The 18,058-nt window shown below is 38.2% G+C and overlaps 1 protein-coding gene across 4 annotated transcripts in view; it reads left to right on the top strand.

Moving 5' to 3' along the window:
- LOC129733840 (neuronal acetylcholine receptor subunit alpha-7) overlaps window positions 1–18,058 on the top strand; it is a 124,549-nt gene that overhangs the window by 75,683 nt on the left and 30,808 nt on the right. For all 4 annotated transcript variants that reach the window (XM_055695378.1, XM_055695377.1, XM_055695376.1 and 1 more), the window contains 2 exons: window positions 74–183; window positions 5,447–5,627. In XM_055695378.1, coding sequence (XP_055551353.1) covers window positions 74–183; window positions 5,447–5,627 — 291 coding nt within the window. The remainder of the gene's footprint in view (window positions 1–73; window positions 184–5,446; window positions 5,628–18,058) is intronic.

Below are 18,058 nucleotides of genomic sequence, written 5' to 3'. Positions count from 1 at the left end.
CTTGATGCTAAGCATTCTGACGATAAATTAATGAAGCAGAATAACCTAATTAATTTCATTATTTTTTCCTCAGGAATGGAACGACATGAACGTTCGGTGGAACTCTTCCGAGTATGGAGGAGTACGAGATTTGCGGATACCACCACATCGACTATGGAAACCGGATGTGCTAATGTACAACAGGTATGTTGTTCAGTCAGTAAACAGATAAGTCCAACAATATGCGATGGAATTACAGAAGATAAATTTCCTAGCAATGCCTCAGTTCTATCTTTTTCCCAAAACTTTCCAGCGCAAGATGACATTTTACCCCTCTTTTGTTATTCCAAATTCAATCTCATTACGAATAGACTGACTAAGAAAATGGGAACCAAAAACTGTCCCACCTTTACCTCGACAAAGAGCAGTAAACATCGTGAAGTCTCAGGAAACCCGTACCCAAAACTTTCGCAATCAGTTGTCTCTGCGGGAAAAAGATATTATCACAATTCAGAACGTAGAATAAAAATACTTGCAGTATTTATAATAATTTATGGTTCAACTTTTGAGATGTAAACATGCGCCCACTAACGTGATTGCTGTTTGTAGTGCTAATCTAACGTCGGTCTTGTGAATTGCTATTGATTTTTCCTTTACTGTGAGCCAAAAAATGTATTGTATAATCAAGAGATATTATCATGAGTTTACACTGAGAGGCGGTGTATCCCACCTACAGTTTGAGTTGCTTTTCAGCCTTTTCCTAAAAACATATATAACAATTACTGTGGAAGCCAATCTTCTGAACAATTTCTACTAACGAGGTGTACTGCATACAGTTTAGTGCCGTTTGCAAACATACTTTTTAAACGCAATCAAAACTATCCAAATAAAACGTCTTGTCAATTTTGTTATTTTAATTTGAAAGCAAAAAAATTTGATCTAAAAGCTCACTTAAATTCTTAATAATAAAATTCAAATCGTGACCCTCTTACATTTTTTTAACATAAGATCACATACTTTACAATGCACAATAGGCTGTCCCAAAAAAATCGATGTTGAAAAAGTCAAGGTGCTCAGCCCTAAATTGAAAGATAATGTTATTTATAGCATTTTTGTAGAACATTTCGACTTTCTAAAAAATTGTTTTCAGGTTGCCAAACGTGATTTATGAAAAAATGACTTTTTTCAGCTACAAACCCACTATTTTGCACTTTTCTCAACTCTGTTCGATTCCTAAATTTTTCCATTTACTCTTTTATTTTTTTGGGATTGTTTTTGAATATTTTGCATGGTTTGGTTCAGCATCGCATTCAATTATTTGACTCACAGAGCTCATTGAACATCACAAAAAAATTAATTTTTCTTATAATTTTCAGATAAAACCCTTCAAAATACATATAAAAAATTTTTTTGATAAAGAACTGAAATTTTTTCTGCAAAGCGGGATTCAAGACGAAAATTTACATGAAAAAAGATCCTTGATATCTTATCAGGGGGCTGAGATATTGGCGTTTTTACATGTGATGGAAAACTATGCATTCTGTCAAAAATGCCACTAAAGCTCAATATCTCCATTGCACAGTATTCTATTTTACCGTTTGTGCGTTTAATTTCCTAAATTGTGATTAAAATGATGATTATAGCCATAAGGTATGTTCGGAGGAGTTTCAGGATATTTAATAATGCATCTTTTAATGTAGAAAGATGGGTGATCAATCCACCTATGAGTGAGATAAAAAATTTACTTTTTAATCAAAATAAGATAGATGCACGGTGTCTTCGACAAAGTTTTAGGTTATATTAAAACAAGAAACTTTACCGAAGACATCATGTTTCTATCTCTTATATATTACGAGCACCATTGAGTTTTCAAATAGAAGGCACTAAAAATCACAAGTTCCGTTCTTACTTTTTTCACAAATTTTTCCGAATTTTTAAACCTTCTACTAAGTTATCAGCCATCTGAAAATGGATTTGTTTTCTAAACATTGTTGTTTTTTATCTCTCAAAATAAAACAGTTATTCAACACATTTGTTAAAATGCATAGTTTTCCATCACATATAAAAATGCCAATATCTCAGCTCCGCGATAAGATATCAAGTATCTTTTTGCATGTAAACTTTCGTCGTAAATCCCGCTTCGCAATGAAAATTTCAGTTCTTGATCACATTTTTTTTATTTGTGTTTTGTAGGGTTTTATCTAAAAATTATTAGAATATTTTTTTTTTTTGTGATGTTTAATAGGCTTTGTGAGTCATAAAACTGAATGAAATGCTTAACCAAACCATGCAAAATATTCAAGAACAACCCCACAAAAATAAAAAAATATATGGAAAAATTTAGGAATCGAACATAATTGAAAAAAGTGCAAAAGAGTGAGTTTTTAGCTGAAAAAAGTCATTTTTTCATAAATCACGTTTGGGCAACCTGAAAACAATTTTTTAGAAAGTCGAAATGTTCTACAAAAATGCTATAAATAACATTATCTTTCAATTTAGGGCTGAGCACCTTGACTTTATCAACATCGATTTTTTTTGGGACACCCTAATGCACAATCAAAACGACTAAAATTAGACGTATAACAGAATAGGATAATTTAGTTGTCCTTATCATTATGTGAAAATGACCAGCTCAAGCAAACAATTAGACTTCGAAAAAAAAACGGTATCATTTTTGAATGAATTCTAACGTTGTCATGGTGCGGAGAAAAACGAAGGAAATTGTCGATTTCCGGTTTCCCAGGATTGATACCTGCTCCAGACCTATCTGCTCTAACATTTTTTGCTCGTCAATCAGTGTTGCACTGCAAGTGACTGCTCGCTAGAAAGGATCTTATGCGAAGCTGAAAGCGTGCAACCTGAAGGGTATTCAATTACTCTTTTTTTGCGAGCTAGTGACCAGAGGAACGAAGAAGGTGAACAGTACATTGATTGAATGATGAACTTACTTTTACGCGTTAGAGTGTTGAATCGACATTTTGACACTCGATGGGGCGGTTTTTGTAGGATTTTTTAAGTTACTTGATCTTTCTGAAAAAAAGGTATCTAAAGATAAATTGAATCTAACAGATGTGCCCACTCCACTGCATCTGAATCAAAATTTCCATAGGCTTGTAATGCCAAATAAAGCACTATATCGCAATGGGTAGACAATCGAAGCGATATTAGGCAATTGTACCAAGTTAAAAATGAATCAAATTGTTTTCAAAACTTAGTTAGGACCCAAAACAATATTTGTTGGAAGCGAAACTATGAAAATCATTACACTATCGGGAAGAAACAAGTTAAATCCCGTTTCGAGGAGGTTACGGAGGGTAATAATATAGATATAAAATAAAGAAAACAGAACCAGCAAAAGTAAAACCTTTTGTGAGACAAATGGTACAGAAATCAATTTCAATCTCGTATGCTGTTCCCGTGTACACAAGTTTCGTGTAAAAAGAGCCTGAAACCATTAACGGATGCCCAGAAGCTGCTATGAGGCGATATTGGTTTTTCTTGTACAAGCGTTACGTGTGACCCAGTATGGAAGCTATTTTGTGGTTTCTGATCAATACTTTTTTATTATTTTGGAACCAAAGAACAGCAGTTACTGTTTCCATACCCGCCATACACCTGCGTTTGATGTTTCAGGAAGACTTGGTTTTGATACCGGTATAACAATTTCTATTTAACTGGCATCATCATATGGAAAGTTTTTTCCTATGAACTGATAGTTTCTTATTTTAAAATATAGGGTATATGATGGCATGAACGGCTTTTCTCGTATTTTGACTTCTACTATAAAATTTAGTTGCCTAATTATCTTCTTATTGGAAAATGTTTTCTATGGAAAGATATGAAATATGGTTTTGTTATAAAAAACTATTGTTTGTTACAAACGAACATGACGCAAATATCTAAACAATTACGTTAGCAGTTCTAATAGTAAAGTAACATTATAACACACGTTTTTTCTAAGCCAACTTAGTATTTTTTACTATTAAAAGCATATGGCATCATTGGAACTTGATTTTCTCAAAAATGTCAGAATTGAAAAAAATCTTTGAACTTAACTTCTAAGTAAAAATTTGTTTCATATTTTGTTCATTTTGCATGGGAACGCTTTACTGTCAAATCCCAAGAGCTCGAAAAATGGTGCCGTTTATCCATCTTCGTTTGATGACGATCATCATCTGACAAGAATTTTCTGAAGTTGTTCTGTCGTGGCGATTTTTCACAATGTTTCAAAAAAATCTTTTCAGTACCAGACGCCCGATCAAACTTCTCAATGTTCACTCTCTATTGATATTCGGAAGTAACTTATGAGAATGTTCGATTTATTCGATACAAATAAAATGTTATTGTATTACTACCGCATAAAAATATCAAACATGTACTTATAATGTGATATAAGCAATCACAGTCTTACGTTGATCAGTCAAATGATCGAAAAATAACCATTCAGTGTTAGTTTAGGATTGTACAATGTTATTCTATATCACAGTAACTATGAAAAAATTCCGATGTTGAAACTGTTAATTTAGTTTTACTATGCAATAAAAGTTCCAGAGCGAGATGATTTTTTATGTTTTAACATATTTCTGAGTAAATTTTATCCGGTGGCAGAAAAGTTATCAGTGTTTGAAACCATTCATTTCATGCTAGCCCGTCTCAGTTTTTTTTACTACACTGCGGTAAGACGTAGTCCAACGTTCAGATGTTCAAAATCTGCAAAAAGGAAAATTATTCTCCTCGCTTTGTCGAATGACCCTCCCAAAAACGGTACCGGACGGAAGGTTTGATCTGATAACAGGCAAAGCCGCCTCGCCGCGGGAGTTTTTCTCCAGTCGACGCTTCGGCTGCCAATGATTTCGCGTGAAATTGAAATTTTATCGCATCGTGCATTAAGCCGAGAACGTAAATGACGACAGGAAGTATCAACTTTTTTCATGACTTTATCGTAAAAGTATGAAGTCGACCGTGACGGTTGATCGCTCATCGATTTGTGATCTGGGTAAAACCCTCTCGCAAATTTTGCTATGTTGTGACTTTACTGAGTTAGAAGCGGACGTCTTTCAGCATTTGCAGCAAGTTTTAGTTTTAAGCAGCCGAAAATGTTACAATACAAACACCTCAAACAAGCATCAAACAAAGTTTCCTATATAATATGGGCCGAAATTTCCTACGACAAGCATCAGTAACTCTTTCGGTTTTCTTTCACAAAAGAACAAAACGCTTAACACGGTCGTAACAAACTTCCCTAATCTGCTGTAATTTATGTCACTTCACAGTCCACTTACCATAAGTGTTTCCCCTCCCTTCCGGATCCCTCGAATTCCCACCCATTTAGCCTTTATTATCGGCAATTAGCTTGAACGAAGAAACTTTTCCGTTTTGCGGTCTCGCACTCAGCGGGCAAGTCACATTTTTCCTGCTGTTCATGTTTCTATTCAATGGTATAGGTCCGTATGTTTTCTCTTTACAGCGCCGATGAAGGTTTTGACGGAACTTATCCAACGAATGTCGTGGTTCGAAACAACGGTTCTTGTTTGTATGTACCGCCCGGTATTTTCAAATCCACTTGCAAGATCGACATCACCTGGTTCCCGTTCGACGATCAGCGGTGCGAAATGAAGTTCGGCTCCTGGACGTATGATGGCTTCCAGGTAAGTAACCAGCTGAAAGATGTTTTGCTCATTAATTTCAGTTATATGGTTAGTAGACTGGGACACGGTTATATGGGAGAACAACAATAGTGTTATTTTTTCGCTCCTATGCACTTTTCGCAAAGTGTACAATCATGGGTCACATTTAGCATTCAAGATGGCCACAGATCAATTCGTCTGTAAAATAGTGTAGTATAACCACAAACGTTACTTTATTGTTTTAGTAGCATGAGAGAAAATTATTCAATTTGGTTTTAATGCACAAAACTAAAAATATTGACTTACCCTCAAGTATGTGCAAAGTTTATCTCTGTCACAATTATGAGTCACTTCGGCGGCAAACTAAAAATCTTTTAATCGTTTAAATAAGGGTACAACTAAATTATGACATATGCAACGACTAAAAAAAATTGTTCAATTTCTTGAAAATAGAAGTTTTTTCGTTAGTGACTGACTCATAGTTGTGATTGACCGATAGTTAAAAGAAGCAGATACGAACTAAAATTGATGTCTGAAAGCGGTCGTTGTAAAATAAGAACGTTGCTGGCTACGTGAATACAAATTTAGAAAGAAAATAATTATTCTTTCGCATAAACGTAATGAAGATTGACGCAATTTAGTTAATGGTTTGTTTTGTTCGACTTCGTCTAGCAGCATTTTATTGTAACCATTCCGCCGTTGTATATAATTTGAAATGCTGCTGAAACTAATCAGTGCTTGGGCCTAGGTTTTAAATTCAAATTAAGAAAGCTCAGTCAGCATTGTTTACAGGATATTTGTATAACGTGGAGATTCCGTACCTTTGCTGACTTTGATTTGAGTGACAATCTAGGCATTGTTACGTATTTGCGGTATTACAATTATTTTTATAACATAATAATGGAAATATTGAACTTAACTTTGCATTATGTAACGTTTCATTCACTTTAATGTTTACTATTGAAAAATTTGAAGTGTTATACTGCGATTAGAAATTGAAATGTTCGTGGGACTAATATGGCACAAGCGCTGCTTACGTTAGTAATTTCTGTTCAGAACTCACATTGTATGCAAAATCTAATAATCAATATTGTCCGTAAAGCTTCTAGCGCGTAATAAAACCCATTTACAGAATTTGCAGAAATAAATTGTCCTATTTTTTCGCCCTCCAATCGAGGTCATCAACACTCGTGCTGCAATATGCCGGTTGCCAAAAATCAAATCGCATTGTGTAATCCCAATTGCTACCCGCGCTGCTCCCGAATGCCGCCATCATTTCCCAGATTATCGCAGAGCGGCATCATTAATGATAAAACCCCACGGAATATCAGATAATTCACCCGAGCCGGTGTTTGGTATCGGCCTGCCCTAACCAAGGATCAGCACTAACTGGGGAAAATCTCCGCGGTAAAATAACCATCATCATTGCCGCGCTCTTCTCCTTAAAACGAACCAGCATATAAAACATAATTTATTTTGCCCAGTCTGCCTGTTGGAACGGACAGTCATATTTAGCCTGTTGCGAAATGTGAATTGGTTTCGCCCCGAGTGGGTGGCGTGCTATAGGGACAGAAGCCTTAAAAGATAGAATCTCTAAAATTTTTGTTGATAAGTTTTTGTACATATTATCTTTAACTGTAGTAATATAAATAAATTTGTTTTTATAAACGTTTATTCAATCGACGTTGCAGGGAGATAGAGCTTAGCGTATTAAATGGCGTTATAAGAACAACAATATATAAGATACACATCTTTTTATTATTAGGCATAGTCTCGCGTGATGCCTGCTCATAGTTTGCGTGTTGCCAGCTATAAATAGCCACACATCATTCTAATATGCTGTTTGCTTTAGTTTTAGTCTGATAACGTTAAGTAAACTAGTAATCATTGCTAAATGAAAATTGTGAAAAACAAGTTCCGTCTTCCACAAAACATTTCTTGACATAGTGTAACACGGACAACTGTCACGCGTGCGATAAAGCTCGTTCTAAAGCTCGTTGTAAACTTCAATGCGCCACCTCCGGATGCGATTAACCGTCAAATTGTGTTTACTTGGTAACAGATCTCCTTCCAGGCCTGGTGGAAAATCGCGGACAACTCGTCCCTCGGCCAGTAGATAAAAAAACTACCATCCACTCTCTCATCATTGCATTGGAACAGATCTCGATCAAAATAACCGTTTCGGTTAGTAAGATAAAATTCCTAAGAAGAAGTAAATGCTATAAAAAATCGCCTCAAAGGAAGAGTTTATCTTACATTTCGCCATCTTGTATATTTTTTTTCAAAAATTTCGTTACGACAAGTTTTCAGAAGAAATACAGAAAAATGGTAATTTTTACTAAAAGTCGGCAATCCTTTGCATACAGGTACTTCGATTTTACGTCGAATTCATTGACGTAACAAATTGCTGTCATAGCAACGGATTGTGTTCACTCTCTGAATCTATTCTCCATGCTATGTACACCAGCACCGTATCAAATAATATCCCTCGCAGTTTGCTTTAAATCGTTTCACTGCTCTTTTTAAGTGAAATGGTGCTCTGTGGTAAACAATATATTGCATCCTCCTGATTTGAACATTATTTCAAATTTTTCATTATGATTTATAGCCAAAAGATATACGAGCTGTGTGATACTCTTGGTACTACCAAGAACATATTTGGCAGATTTTTTTTTCATCGGGTGATAATTCAACTACTGAACAAACATAAGTTTCAACTGCGAGTTGCTGTTTGGTAATAGCGGTGCTAGGCAGCGGAAATGGAAAATTTACATACTTAATTATCTGCATTTTAATATGAAGTTCAATGCGCGAAAAGTATGCTAAATGAAGCGAAAAATAGTTTATTCGAGTACACTGTAAGTTTGAAAAGCCAGCGTTGCGAAGTTCAACAGACACGTTGAATATATCTAGTAAATTTATTAGGAAAGTATTTTGTTTTCATTGAATTTGTGTAAACAGCCTGAAATACAGCACCTGCTAAAGCTGTTGACCATTTTATTCATGGTGGCTGTATCAATGCGGTCAATGAATGCAGCTCAATTATAATGAAATCATCACACGTTCAAAACTTGATTGCACCTTTAAGCATTTCACGCCAAGCTTTTAGTATCTACGAATGTAAGGAAAATGGTTTTCAAGTTAACAGTTTAGGGAGAAGCAGTACATTACAATATACAATTACCAGCTTATCCAACGTCGAGAATGAAACGACGAGGAGAAATTTGTGGGCTACAAATCTCATTACTATCTGAATGCAGCTATAGTGCTGCGCCAACTCAGTGCGGTATGTACTATGTACTGCCAACTGAAAGAAGCTTTATACGTAGGTATAGAAAAGAAAGCAGAATGAGAAAATGTTGCGCGAAAAGCGAAAAATTTGATCGACAAACTGAACGTCATCGAATAGGATGGCATTTTGTGCTGCGCTTTAGCCTACGGCAAAAGAAAATAAATACGGATTACAAGTCGTACACAATTGCTATTCGTATCATTGTCAGCCAGAGCGAGGGTGGCACCATCACCATATAAAGTTCTTTGATTTATTCTTCGCCATTGCCAAAGGGAGAAGAGGCTGTAGTCAGCCGATGGAAATACACCCACCGCTTATATTAATGTGAAGATTACATTCTGACTTCAATTGGCGGCGCAAAACTGGAACAGTGCAGATAACACCATTTGTTTGTGAACTTTCTCTTGGTTGGCCCAGTGCGAAGCTCGTATCCATCAAGAGTTCCGTTGACAGACACAGTAATATTAAGAATGGGTAATGTTGCCATTGATTTCTACTACGAAATATTGTATCTAGTAAAATTAAATGGAAACATCGCCTATTCTCGATATTTAATTCCATTCTATTACGGCGTCATTCAAAAATTACGTAACGCTGTAAAAAGGCTTTAGTTGCATTCCATTTATACGAAAAATACTTGATTGTTTTTAAGTTTATTTTAAAAATTATGCACAGTTCCTCGTGCAGACGGTAGATTTTCTGTCTTAAGGTTAGCGGGTAATCTGCGTCGATTCTGTTCTCAATATCCCAAAAATCGAATGTGTCATCCATCGATGATTATGCAAATTTATTGAAACTAACCAAGTGATTGTTGAAAAAAACGCGTGGGTTTATTACACACACACACAGACATTTATTAAGTTTTCAGAAAGTAAGTCGCAGTCGATTAGTATGTTTGCCTCTGCTCTGCGTTGTTCAATAAAAATGCTCGTTTTTGGAGTAAAATTACGGCCTCCCCGGAGAGGTAAGCAAGATATTACTTGTTACGAACGCTGATCGTATCTCCCACTCCCCTATTTGATAACTCGTAACGCTCTAGAATAACCTCCCTCCCCTCACCCCGTTACGTAATTTACAGATGCCACCTAACACGCCTTATAAGAAATTCATTAGACAATGCAATGTCGATTTCGCTTCTGCGGTGGTGCTACACCAGCGTAGCACTTTTGCATTAACCCTGAAAAAGGAATCATATTGATGTGCGTAAGAGGATAATCATGCGTCACTCCCGAGCTTTGAATATTTGAAAATGCATTTTTTCTTCATAAATTTTCGATGAAGGGTTATTACGGTGTTAACACATCGATAAATTACAAACACCAGAATTCAGATTTAAGATTTCTTTATTGATTAAAAATGAGAAAAAACCGACGCACTGTTAGAAAAAGGGTAATAGCGAAGTCAAATTAACGTAGACTTTTGTTTCAGGGTGTAAAATGACCGTTCATGGCTATTGTTCTACGCCTAAACTACCCTCTTTGAATCTGATTAAAAATAAGTGAAGTTTGAAAAACACCCAAAGGGCCATAACGAAACAACGGAAAAAAGCTATACAAATTCATACAAATAGCTTGATAATGTTCGTTTGTTCGATGCACGAAACAGTGTAGCACAACCGCGAAAACGAAAAGGACACAAAAGTGGAAAAAAATCAACATTTAATGCGCACCTGACAACTTTCCAGTGCCAGAGGTGAACCAGCCTAGTGGCTGATAACCTCTTTAAAAAAGGACAATAACAAAAAACTTTTCAGTGGTTTCAAACGGATCCAGTCTTTGTTACGACTAGCTTCAATTTATAAGGTATTAGGTATGAAATTCCAACTAAAATTCCCAATAGGTGGAATCATTTGCAGCTAATGTTTCCTGTTTCAATTTAGGGTTTGGATTAATTTTCGATCAGCCCGGTTAGCCGTGCTGGGATGCGGTTTCACTTCCGTGAGGATATTTAGTTTATTACTTCCCTGGGTATGGAACTGTGAAGCTAGACGCAAACACTAACGGCAAATGTTTATTTTATGTTGTGCTAAGTTTACTTTCTGCTATAGCGCAAAACGTGACTCCCGAATGTTACCAATGCCGAGAGGCAATTTCTAAATTATTATCTTTTTTGTGTAGCATGAAACAACCCCACGTATGCGGTGACAAGTGCTTTCGGACAGCGATATAAGCACCGTATTTTTGACATGAGACTACATCTTACTCTAGTAGGGTGGCATACTGTAAGAAGTGTAACGAAAAAACGCCGCATTCAAAAGCTTTTTCTCTGGTAAACCGAAAAATGTTTACATAACAAAAATTTAGCAACGCGGAATTTTTTGATTTTAAGATACATTTTTCTAAAACAAAGAGTTTTGATTCTAGATATTTTTCCGCAGTATCATCTTCGAAACCGCAGTCGTGATTTTTATGAACGACGAATATCATCAAAGGATATCTTGATAGTAAAGAAACACCTGTGCAACATTTCAGATAAAGCGGAACTGGTCGATTTGGATTGAATTGCGAACATGCAGTGAACGCATCTGTTCTTTGTGTCGGCAGCCAATCAGCATTTCACTGCACGTTTTATTTTTGACAGAAATATCACGACCACCTGCAATTGGTAATGAAATGCAACGAGATTCGTAACAGCAGCGCTATGTACTTGGACAAGGTAGTAGTGCTGGTGGTAGTTGATATGCAAATAATTGTTCGCAAATAAAATGCTTACAATTGCTCTGCTGGGAATGGGGTTAAACGATGTTATAAAAGCGTCAGGTGTTTAATCTTCTGGACGATGGAACGGCAAGGGCAAAATATGCTTGTTTTCGCGAGCGTGGAACATAAACGCACCGTAGAATTGCAATTAAAATAAATTCTTACCTCATCAAGAAAAAACTATGGATTTGCTACATAAATTATATCAATATGAGAGTCGTCTAATAATCGTGTGTTTCAGAGCGATCGATTTTCTGAGACTAAGGAATTTTCGAGGTGAGAGTTTCCCAGCTCAAAAATTTCTAAGCTCCAGAAAGTAATTTTTATTTTTGGAATTTTTTTTCAAGATAATAACAGATCTCGACGTTTTGCGCATTGCTAAAAAGGCGAAAGATATTTTCGACAGCTGAAGAGAAATCAGAGTTTACGCATTGCTAAGGCATTTGGCATTAACAAAATTTCCGATATCTACAATTTCATTAACTGTGCTATTCTTCATCCGTTGAATAAGTGAAACTTGTACCGCTTTGAGACACAACTTCCCCATGCCTGATTGAGCTGAAATGTGGTATATAACATTTTTCGAGAAGACGAAACTTTTGAGCACTACCGCTTAACGAAACTCGAAAAATCGATTTTCATTGGTACCCTTATATGTTCATACGCATATGTGTGTGCATTTTTTTACAATTTCTCAGCTACGGATGAGATGTTCTTAATGAAATTTTTCATTTCTACTTGTGCTCTGATAAGAAAACATTGGACTCAAATCAAATCTGAGTATTTTATGTCTGAGCATGAGCATGAGCATGAGCATGATTGACCGCCCGCGGTTGCTACTCCGTTATTGCCAGATCAGCTGTAATTACACAGAAAACCAATGGGTGATGTTTGGGACTAACATTCATCCTCAATGTGTAAAAACTGGTGATCTTATCTTTATGTTAGGCAATACCAGCGCCGGCCGCATCCGAATGCAGGTCAAAGAAGGAGTGTGTATGGGAATATGTTGACGTGATACTCGCTTTATTGGAAGCCGAGAACACCTCTGCACTTCCACGAGAAATCACTGGGATGTTGGAGAAAAGGGTAGGGTTTGCAGCAGATTTCGTTTTGGTAAACGATGCGCTGAATTCGGGTACCGGGTTCATAGCAAATATCGCGCCTACAAGTTCATATTAACCTCCGCGAAAATTATTACGCGATTCGAACTCGTTCTGTTTGATATACCACCGAAAAAAGGGCACGCGAGAATACCGGAACTGCGATTAAATTAATACAGACTAAAATATTCGAACATTCCCTCAACAAATCATCATGCAACTACCGAAGAGAGTCTCCCATTGGTGTATCTCAGCCGACTACACAATGTTACGAGAGCTACGAAAGTTCTATCCACGTTAACGTCTCGACACTTCTATTGTTTCCTCCAAGAGGTTATACCGAAAACTACATCGCGTTGATAATCTATCTGTAGAAAACACGAACTCATGGAAGGTATCGACGTGACATTCGGATATCTGTTTATGAAGTCCTTATACAACTACCGAAACGTATCTCCCATTGATTTATCTCAGCTGACTACACGATTTTACGAAAACTACTGGAGTTGAGTCCACGTTAACGTCTCGCCACTTCTATCGTTTCTTCGTGAAGGACCCTCTTTATACCGAAAATTATAACGGTAGATATTCGGTCACCCGGAGATATGGCTTTCTGCTTAACAGGTCGACCAACGACATTCGTCTGTTCTTAAAAAGCGATTTTCTGACTTTAAGGCAGAACCGAAGCATCATGCACGACCGCTCTATTCCTTTCTACCGATGTGGACGCGTATGGACGCGGCGTTTCACGTCGATTTTCTTTTGTTTGTCTACGCAAGAGTCGCCTCTCAAATACAAAAATTGGCGAAATTCCATGCATCCAAAGCCCTAATAATTTGAAAAATGCAGGTACACATATTTGCCTAAACGTAGTCTCAAATTTGCGAACAAAACGCCAAACTAGCCATAATTATAAAATAATATTCAAAACGACTATTCAAAAGCTAGAAAAATCGAAAAATAGTTAGCATCGATTCTGGTTAGTAGCAAAACTTACATTTCAAACTCTCATAATCCATGTGCATGTTTACCAAAACAACTTTAGCTATTTTGTTTAGTCACTGTTAACAAATTATGATCCAATGGGGGTCTCTATCACTAACGCTATTTTGTGTAGAACAATACGCGTGAAGCCGGGTATTCAAACTCTACTTCTAACCGTAGTTTAGTTTCGACTCCATGAATTTTATCCCAAAATGGCTACTTCTAAATATTAAATGCACGCGAACACGAATAGACTGCTTGTTCACTATCCCATTGATCGAATCCTCCAGCATTTAAAGAAAAATATAATAAAATATAAAAGGAACGCATTCGTTGTTTTGCTTTCGTCTTGATTAGACGCAAATTGTTTATCTCCGTTTGATTCGCAAAATAACAATACACGAGTTATCGTACGGGTGTTTTTTTTTTCGATTAGTTCTTGTGTGCGATAACAATAGCCTGCAATATATCGGCAGAAACATCTTCTGCACACTGGTAGGGGCAGGCTACCCCGCCAGTGATCCGATACGCAGCTGATATATCAGCAAGAATAATTCTCCCGCACCGCTGTTACCCCGCTAGCAGCACGGACCACCATACGATCGAGCGAGTGGAAGTCAACTACAAGTGGCATCTACAAGGTCGCGTGTATGATACGGCCACTGTGTCACAACACGAAGCTGGATCGTCATTGTTTGTTCTGCGGAGACGCTCGATTAATCCTACTATCAGCCGTGAGGTCGTGACTTAGACGTTCGGTGAAGTATTCACTTTAGAATTTTTATCATTATTATTAATAGTATTATTATTATTGTTATTATTATAATTATTATTACTATTATTATTATTATTATTATCATTATTATTATTATTATTATTATTATTATTATTATTATTATTATTATTATTACTATTGTTATTAGTATTAGTATTACTGCCTTTTTTTTATTTTGATCCATTGTAGTTTGAAAAATTGTTTTTAAAATTTAATAGCAACTACTTGACCCCCCCTCACATTCGAATATTTATCGTTTGTGTGCGGTAGAGCGTAACGCTCCCGCAAAATGGACGACATGCAGGTGCAACTATTCCTGGATGTGGAAACAACTGGGGAAGAGATTGAGATCTCCCCCATCAATTCCCCTCTACCTTCCCCGCTACCTAGCCCCGTACCAAGGGTACCGGCAACACGGGTGAAAGCTTACCCAGATGCTTCGAAAGGTCCGTTCGTAGTTTACTTCAGGCCCATAAAGAAGCCTCTAAATATAATTCAAATCGGCAAGGACCTGGCAAAACAGTTTTCGGACGTAACCGAAATTACAAAGGTTAGACCGAACAAACTGCGAGTTGTTGTGAGTAGCTTGAAGCAAGCAAACGCAATTGCTAGCTACGAGCTCTTCACGAGAGAGTACCGCGTGTACATCCCTGCCAAGGACGTGGAGATCGACGGTGTGGTTACCGAAGGAAGCCTCACGGTCGATGACATTTTGCGTCACGGGGTTGGCTGCTTCAAGAACCCCCTGATTCAAGATGTAAAGATACTGGATGTCAAGCAATTGCATTCAGTATCCATCGAAGAAGGGAAGAAGAAATTCTTCCCTTCGGATTCCTTCCGTGTAACATTCGCCGGATCCGCACTGCCGAACTACATCTCTTTGGACAGGGTTCGTCTGCCTGTACGCCTGTTCGTACCGCGGGTCATGCATTGCCAAAACTGCAAGCAGTTAGGTCATACAGCCACCTACTGCTGCAACAAGGCACGCTGCAGCAAGTGCGGAGGCAATCATGCTGAGACCGCTTGCAGTGAGGATACTGAAAAGTGTCTTTACTGCGAGGGAACTCGGCATGACCTTTCGGCGTGTCCCGCGTACAAACAGCGCGAGGAAAAAATAAAGCGTTCCCTCAAGGAACGATCAAAGCGCTCTTTCGCAGAAATGCTGAAGAGTGCTGAGCCACCCTCGACAGGAAACATCTTTTCCTTTTTGCCAACCGATGAGGGTACATCTGACGATCCCCTCGAAGGGTGTTCTTATGCCATGCCAGAAGGATCTAGGAAGAGGAGAATGATCAACTCTCCTAATCTTTCTCGCAAAGGTCGCAAGATAACCCCTAGCGGAATGACCAATAAGCCAACACAAAAAGAAAGCGGTGAAGAAAAACCGAAGCAAGTACCTCCCGGTTTTAATTTTAAATCAAACCAGGAGTACCCACCGCTTCCTGGGGCACCAAAAACCCCTCGTGCACCCATTTCTCGATCAGAAGATAAAAAAGAAACAGGGTTCATAAAATTTTCTGATATTGTGGACTGGATATTTAAAACATTCAACATACCAGATCCCCTACAAAATATTCTTCTTGCCCTTCTTCCTACAGTGAAAACCTTTTTGATGCAACTAGCAGCAACTTGGCCCCTCATTTCAGCTATCATATCTTTCGATGACTAATACGGCGAAAGAGGTTAGGAATTTTATCACTGTATTACAGTGGAATTGCAGAAGTATCATCCCCAAATTCGATCTATTTTCTCATTTAATAAATACATACAATTGTGACGTATTTGCGCTCTGTGAAACCTTTCTCAATTCAAACGATCAACTCAATTTCCACGATTTTAACATTATTCGTCGAGATCGAGACTCACACGGTGGAGGGGTACTTTTAGGGATTAAAAAGTGCTATTCCTTCTTCCGAATCGACCTCCCCTCGATCTCGAATATTGAAGTCGTTGCCATTCAAACGAATATGAATGGAAAAGACCTATGCCTTGTTTCGTTATATATGCCTCCATCCGCGCGGATTGAACAGAAGCATCTCACTGATATAGCAGAGTTGCTTCCCGCGCCTTTTTTGATATTGGGAGATTTTAATTCTCACTGTTCGCTATGGGGGTCGCTGTACGACGACAACCGATCTTCTTTAATCTGTAACTTGATCGACGACTTCAATATGACAGTTTTGAATACTGGGGAAGCGACACGTGTACCTAATCCTCCAGCACGTGAAAGCGTGCTTGACCTATCCCTTTGCTCGACATCACTAGCGTTAGATTGCCGGTGGAAAGTAATCAACGATCCCCACGGTAGTGATCATCTTCCAATCGTTATATCAATTGCTAATGGTTCAACTTCCCCGAACCCAATCAATATTTCCTACGACCTTACACGTAATATTGATTGGAAGTGTTATGAGTCTATTATAGCGCAATCTATCGAGACTCACGAGGAACTTCCTCCGGAGGAAGAATACGCGTTCTTAGCTGGCTTGATAATCGACGCCGCGACTCAAGCTCAGACGAAACCGATACCCGGGGTAACGATTAGACAGCGCCCTCCCAACAAATGGTGGGACAAAGAGTGCTCTGAGCTGTACGCGCGAAGGTCCGCGGCGTATAAGGACTACCGGGAGTACGGCACTGTCAACCTGCTTCGAAAGTACGAGGCACTGGGCAGGCAGATGAAGAGCTTAGTAAAGGCGAAAAAACGCGGGTACTGGCGGCGGTTCGTAAACGCGTTGTCCAGGGAAACAGCGATGAGCACTCTTTGGGATACCGCCAGGCGCATGCGGAACCGTGACGTTTCGAATGAAAGCGAGGAGTATTCAGATCGCTGGATACTCGATTTTGCCAAAAAGGTCTGTCCGGACTCTGTACCGGAACAGAAAACCTTTCGCGACGCGTTATTAGTAACTACGGAAGAGCCTCCATTTTCGATGTTGGAATTTTCAATGGCTCTCCTGTCGTGCAACAATAAGGCTCCAGGGTTAGATAGAATAAAATTCAACCTGTTGAAGAATCTACCCGACTCTGCAAAAAGACGCTTGTTGAATTTGTTCAACAAGTTTCTTGAGCTAAATATTGTTCCGCATGACTGGAGGGAGGTAAAAGTCATTGCTATTCGGAAACCCGGGAAACCTGCCTCTGATCACAATTCATATAGGCCGATTGCGATGCTCTCTTGCCTCCGGAAATTAATGGAGAAAATGATCCTCTTACGGTTAGACAAATGGGTCGAAACAAACGGGTTACTTTCAGATACTCAATTTGGCTTTCGCCGGGGCAAAGGGACGAACGATTGCCTAGCGTTGCTTTCTACTGAAATTCAACTTGCCTTTGCTCGAAAAGAGCAAATGGCTTCTGCGTTCATGGATATTAAGGGGGCTTTTGACTCTGTCTCTGTAGAAGTTTTAAGCGCGAAACTTCATTCGCAGGGACTTTCACCAAGCTTGAATAACTTTTTGCTCAATTTGTTGTCAGAAAAGCATATGTATTTCTCACATGGCGATTCGACAACTTCCCGAATTAGTTACATGGGCCTCCCCCAGGGCTCATGTTTAAGTCCTCTCTTATATAATTTTTACGTCAATGACATCGATGAA

Source organism: Wyeomyia smithii, chromosome 1 (assembly GCF_029784165.1).
Source record: "Wyeomyia smithii strain HCP4-BCI-WySm-NY-G18 chromosome 1, ASM2978416v1, whole genome shotgun sequence".
Taxonomy (NCBI): Eukaryota; Metazoa; Arthropoda; class Insecta; order Diptera; family Culicidae; genus Wyeomyia; species Wyeomyia smithii.
The sequence above is the reverse complement of the archived record's forward strand: the minus strand, read 5'-3'. Positions and strand labels throughout refer to the sequence as shown.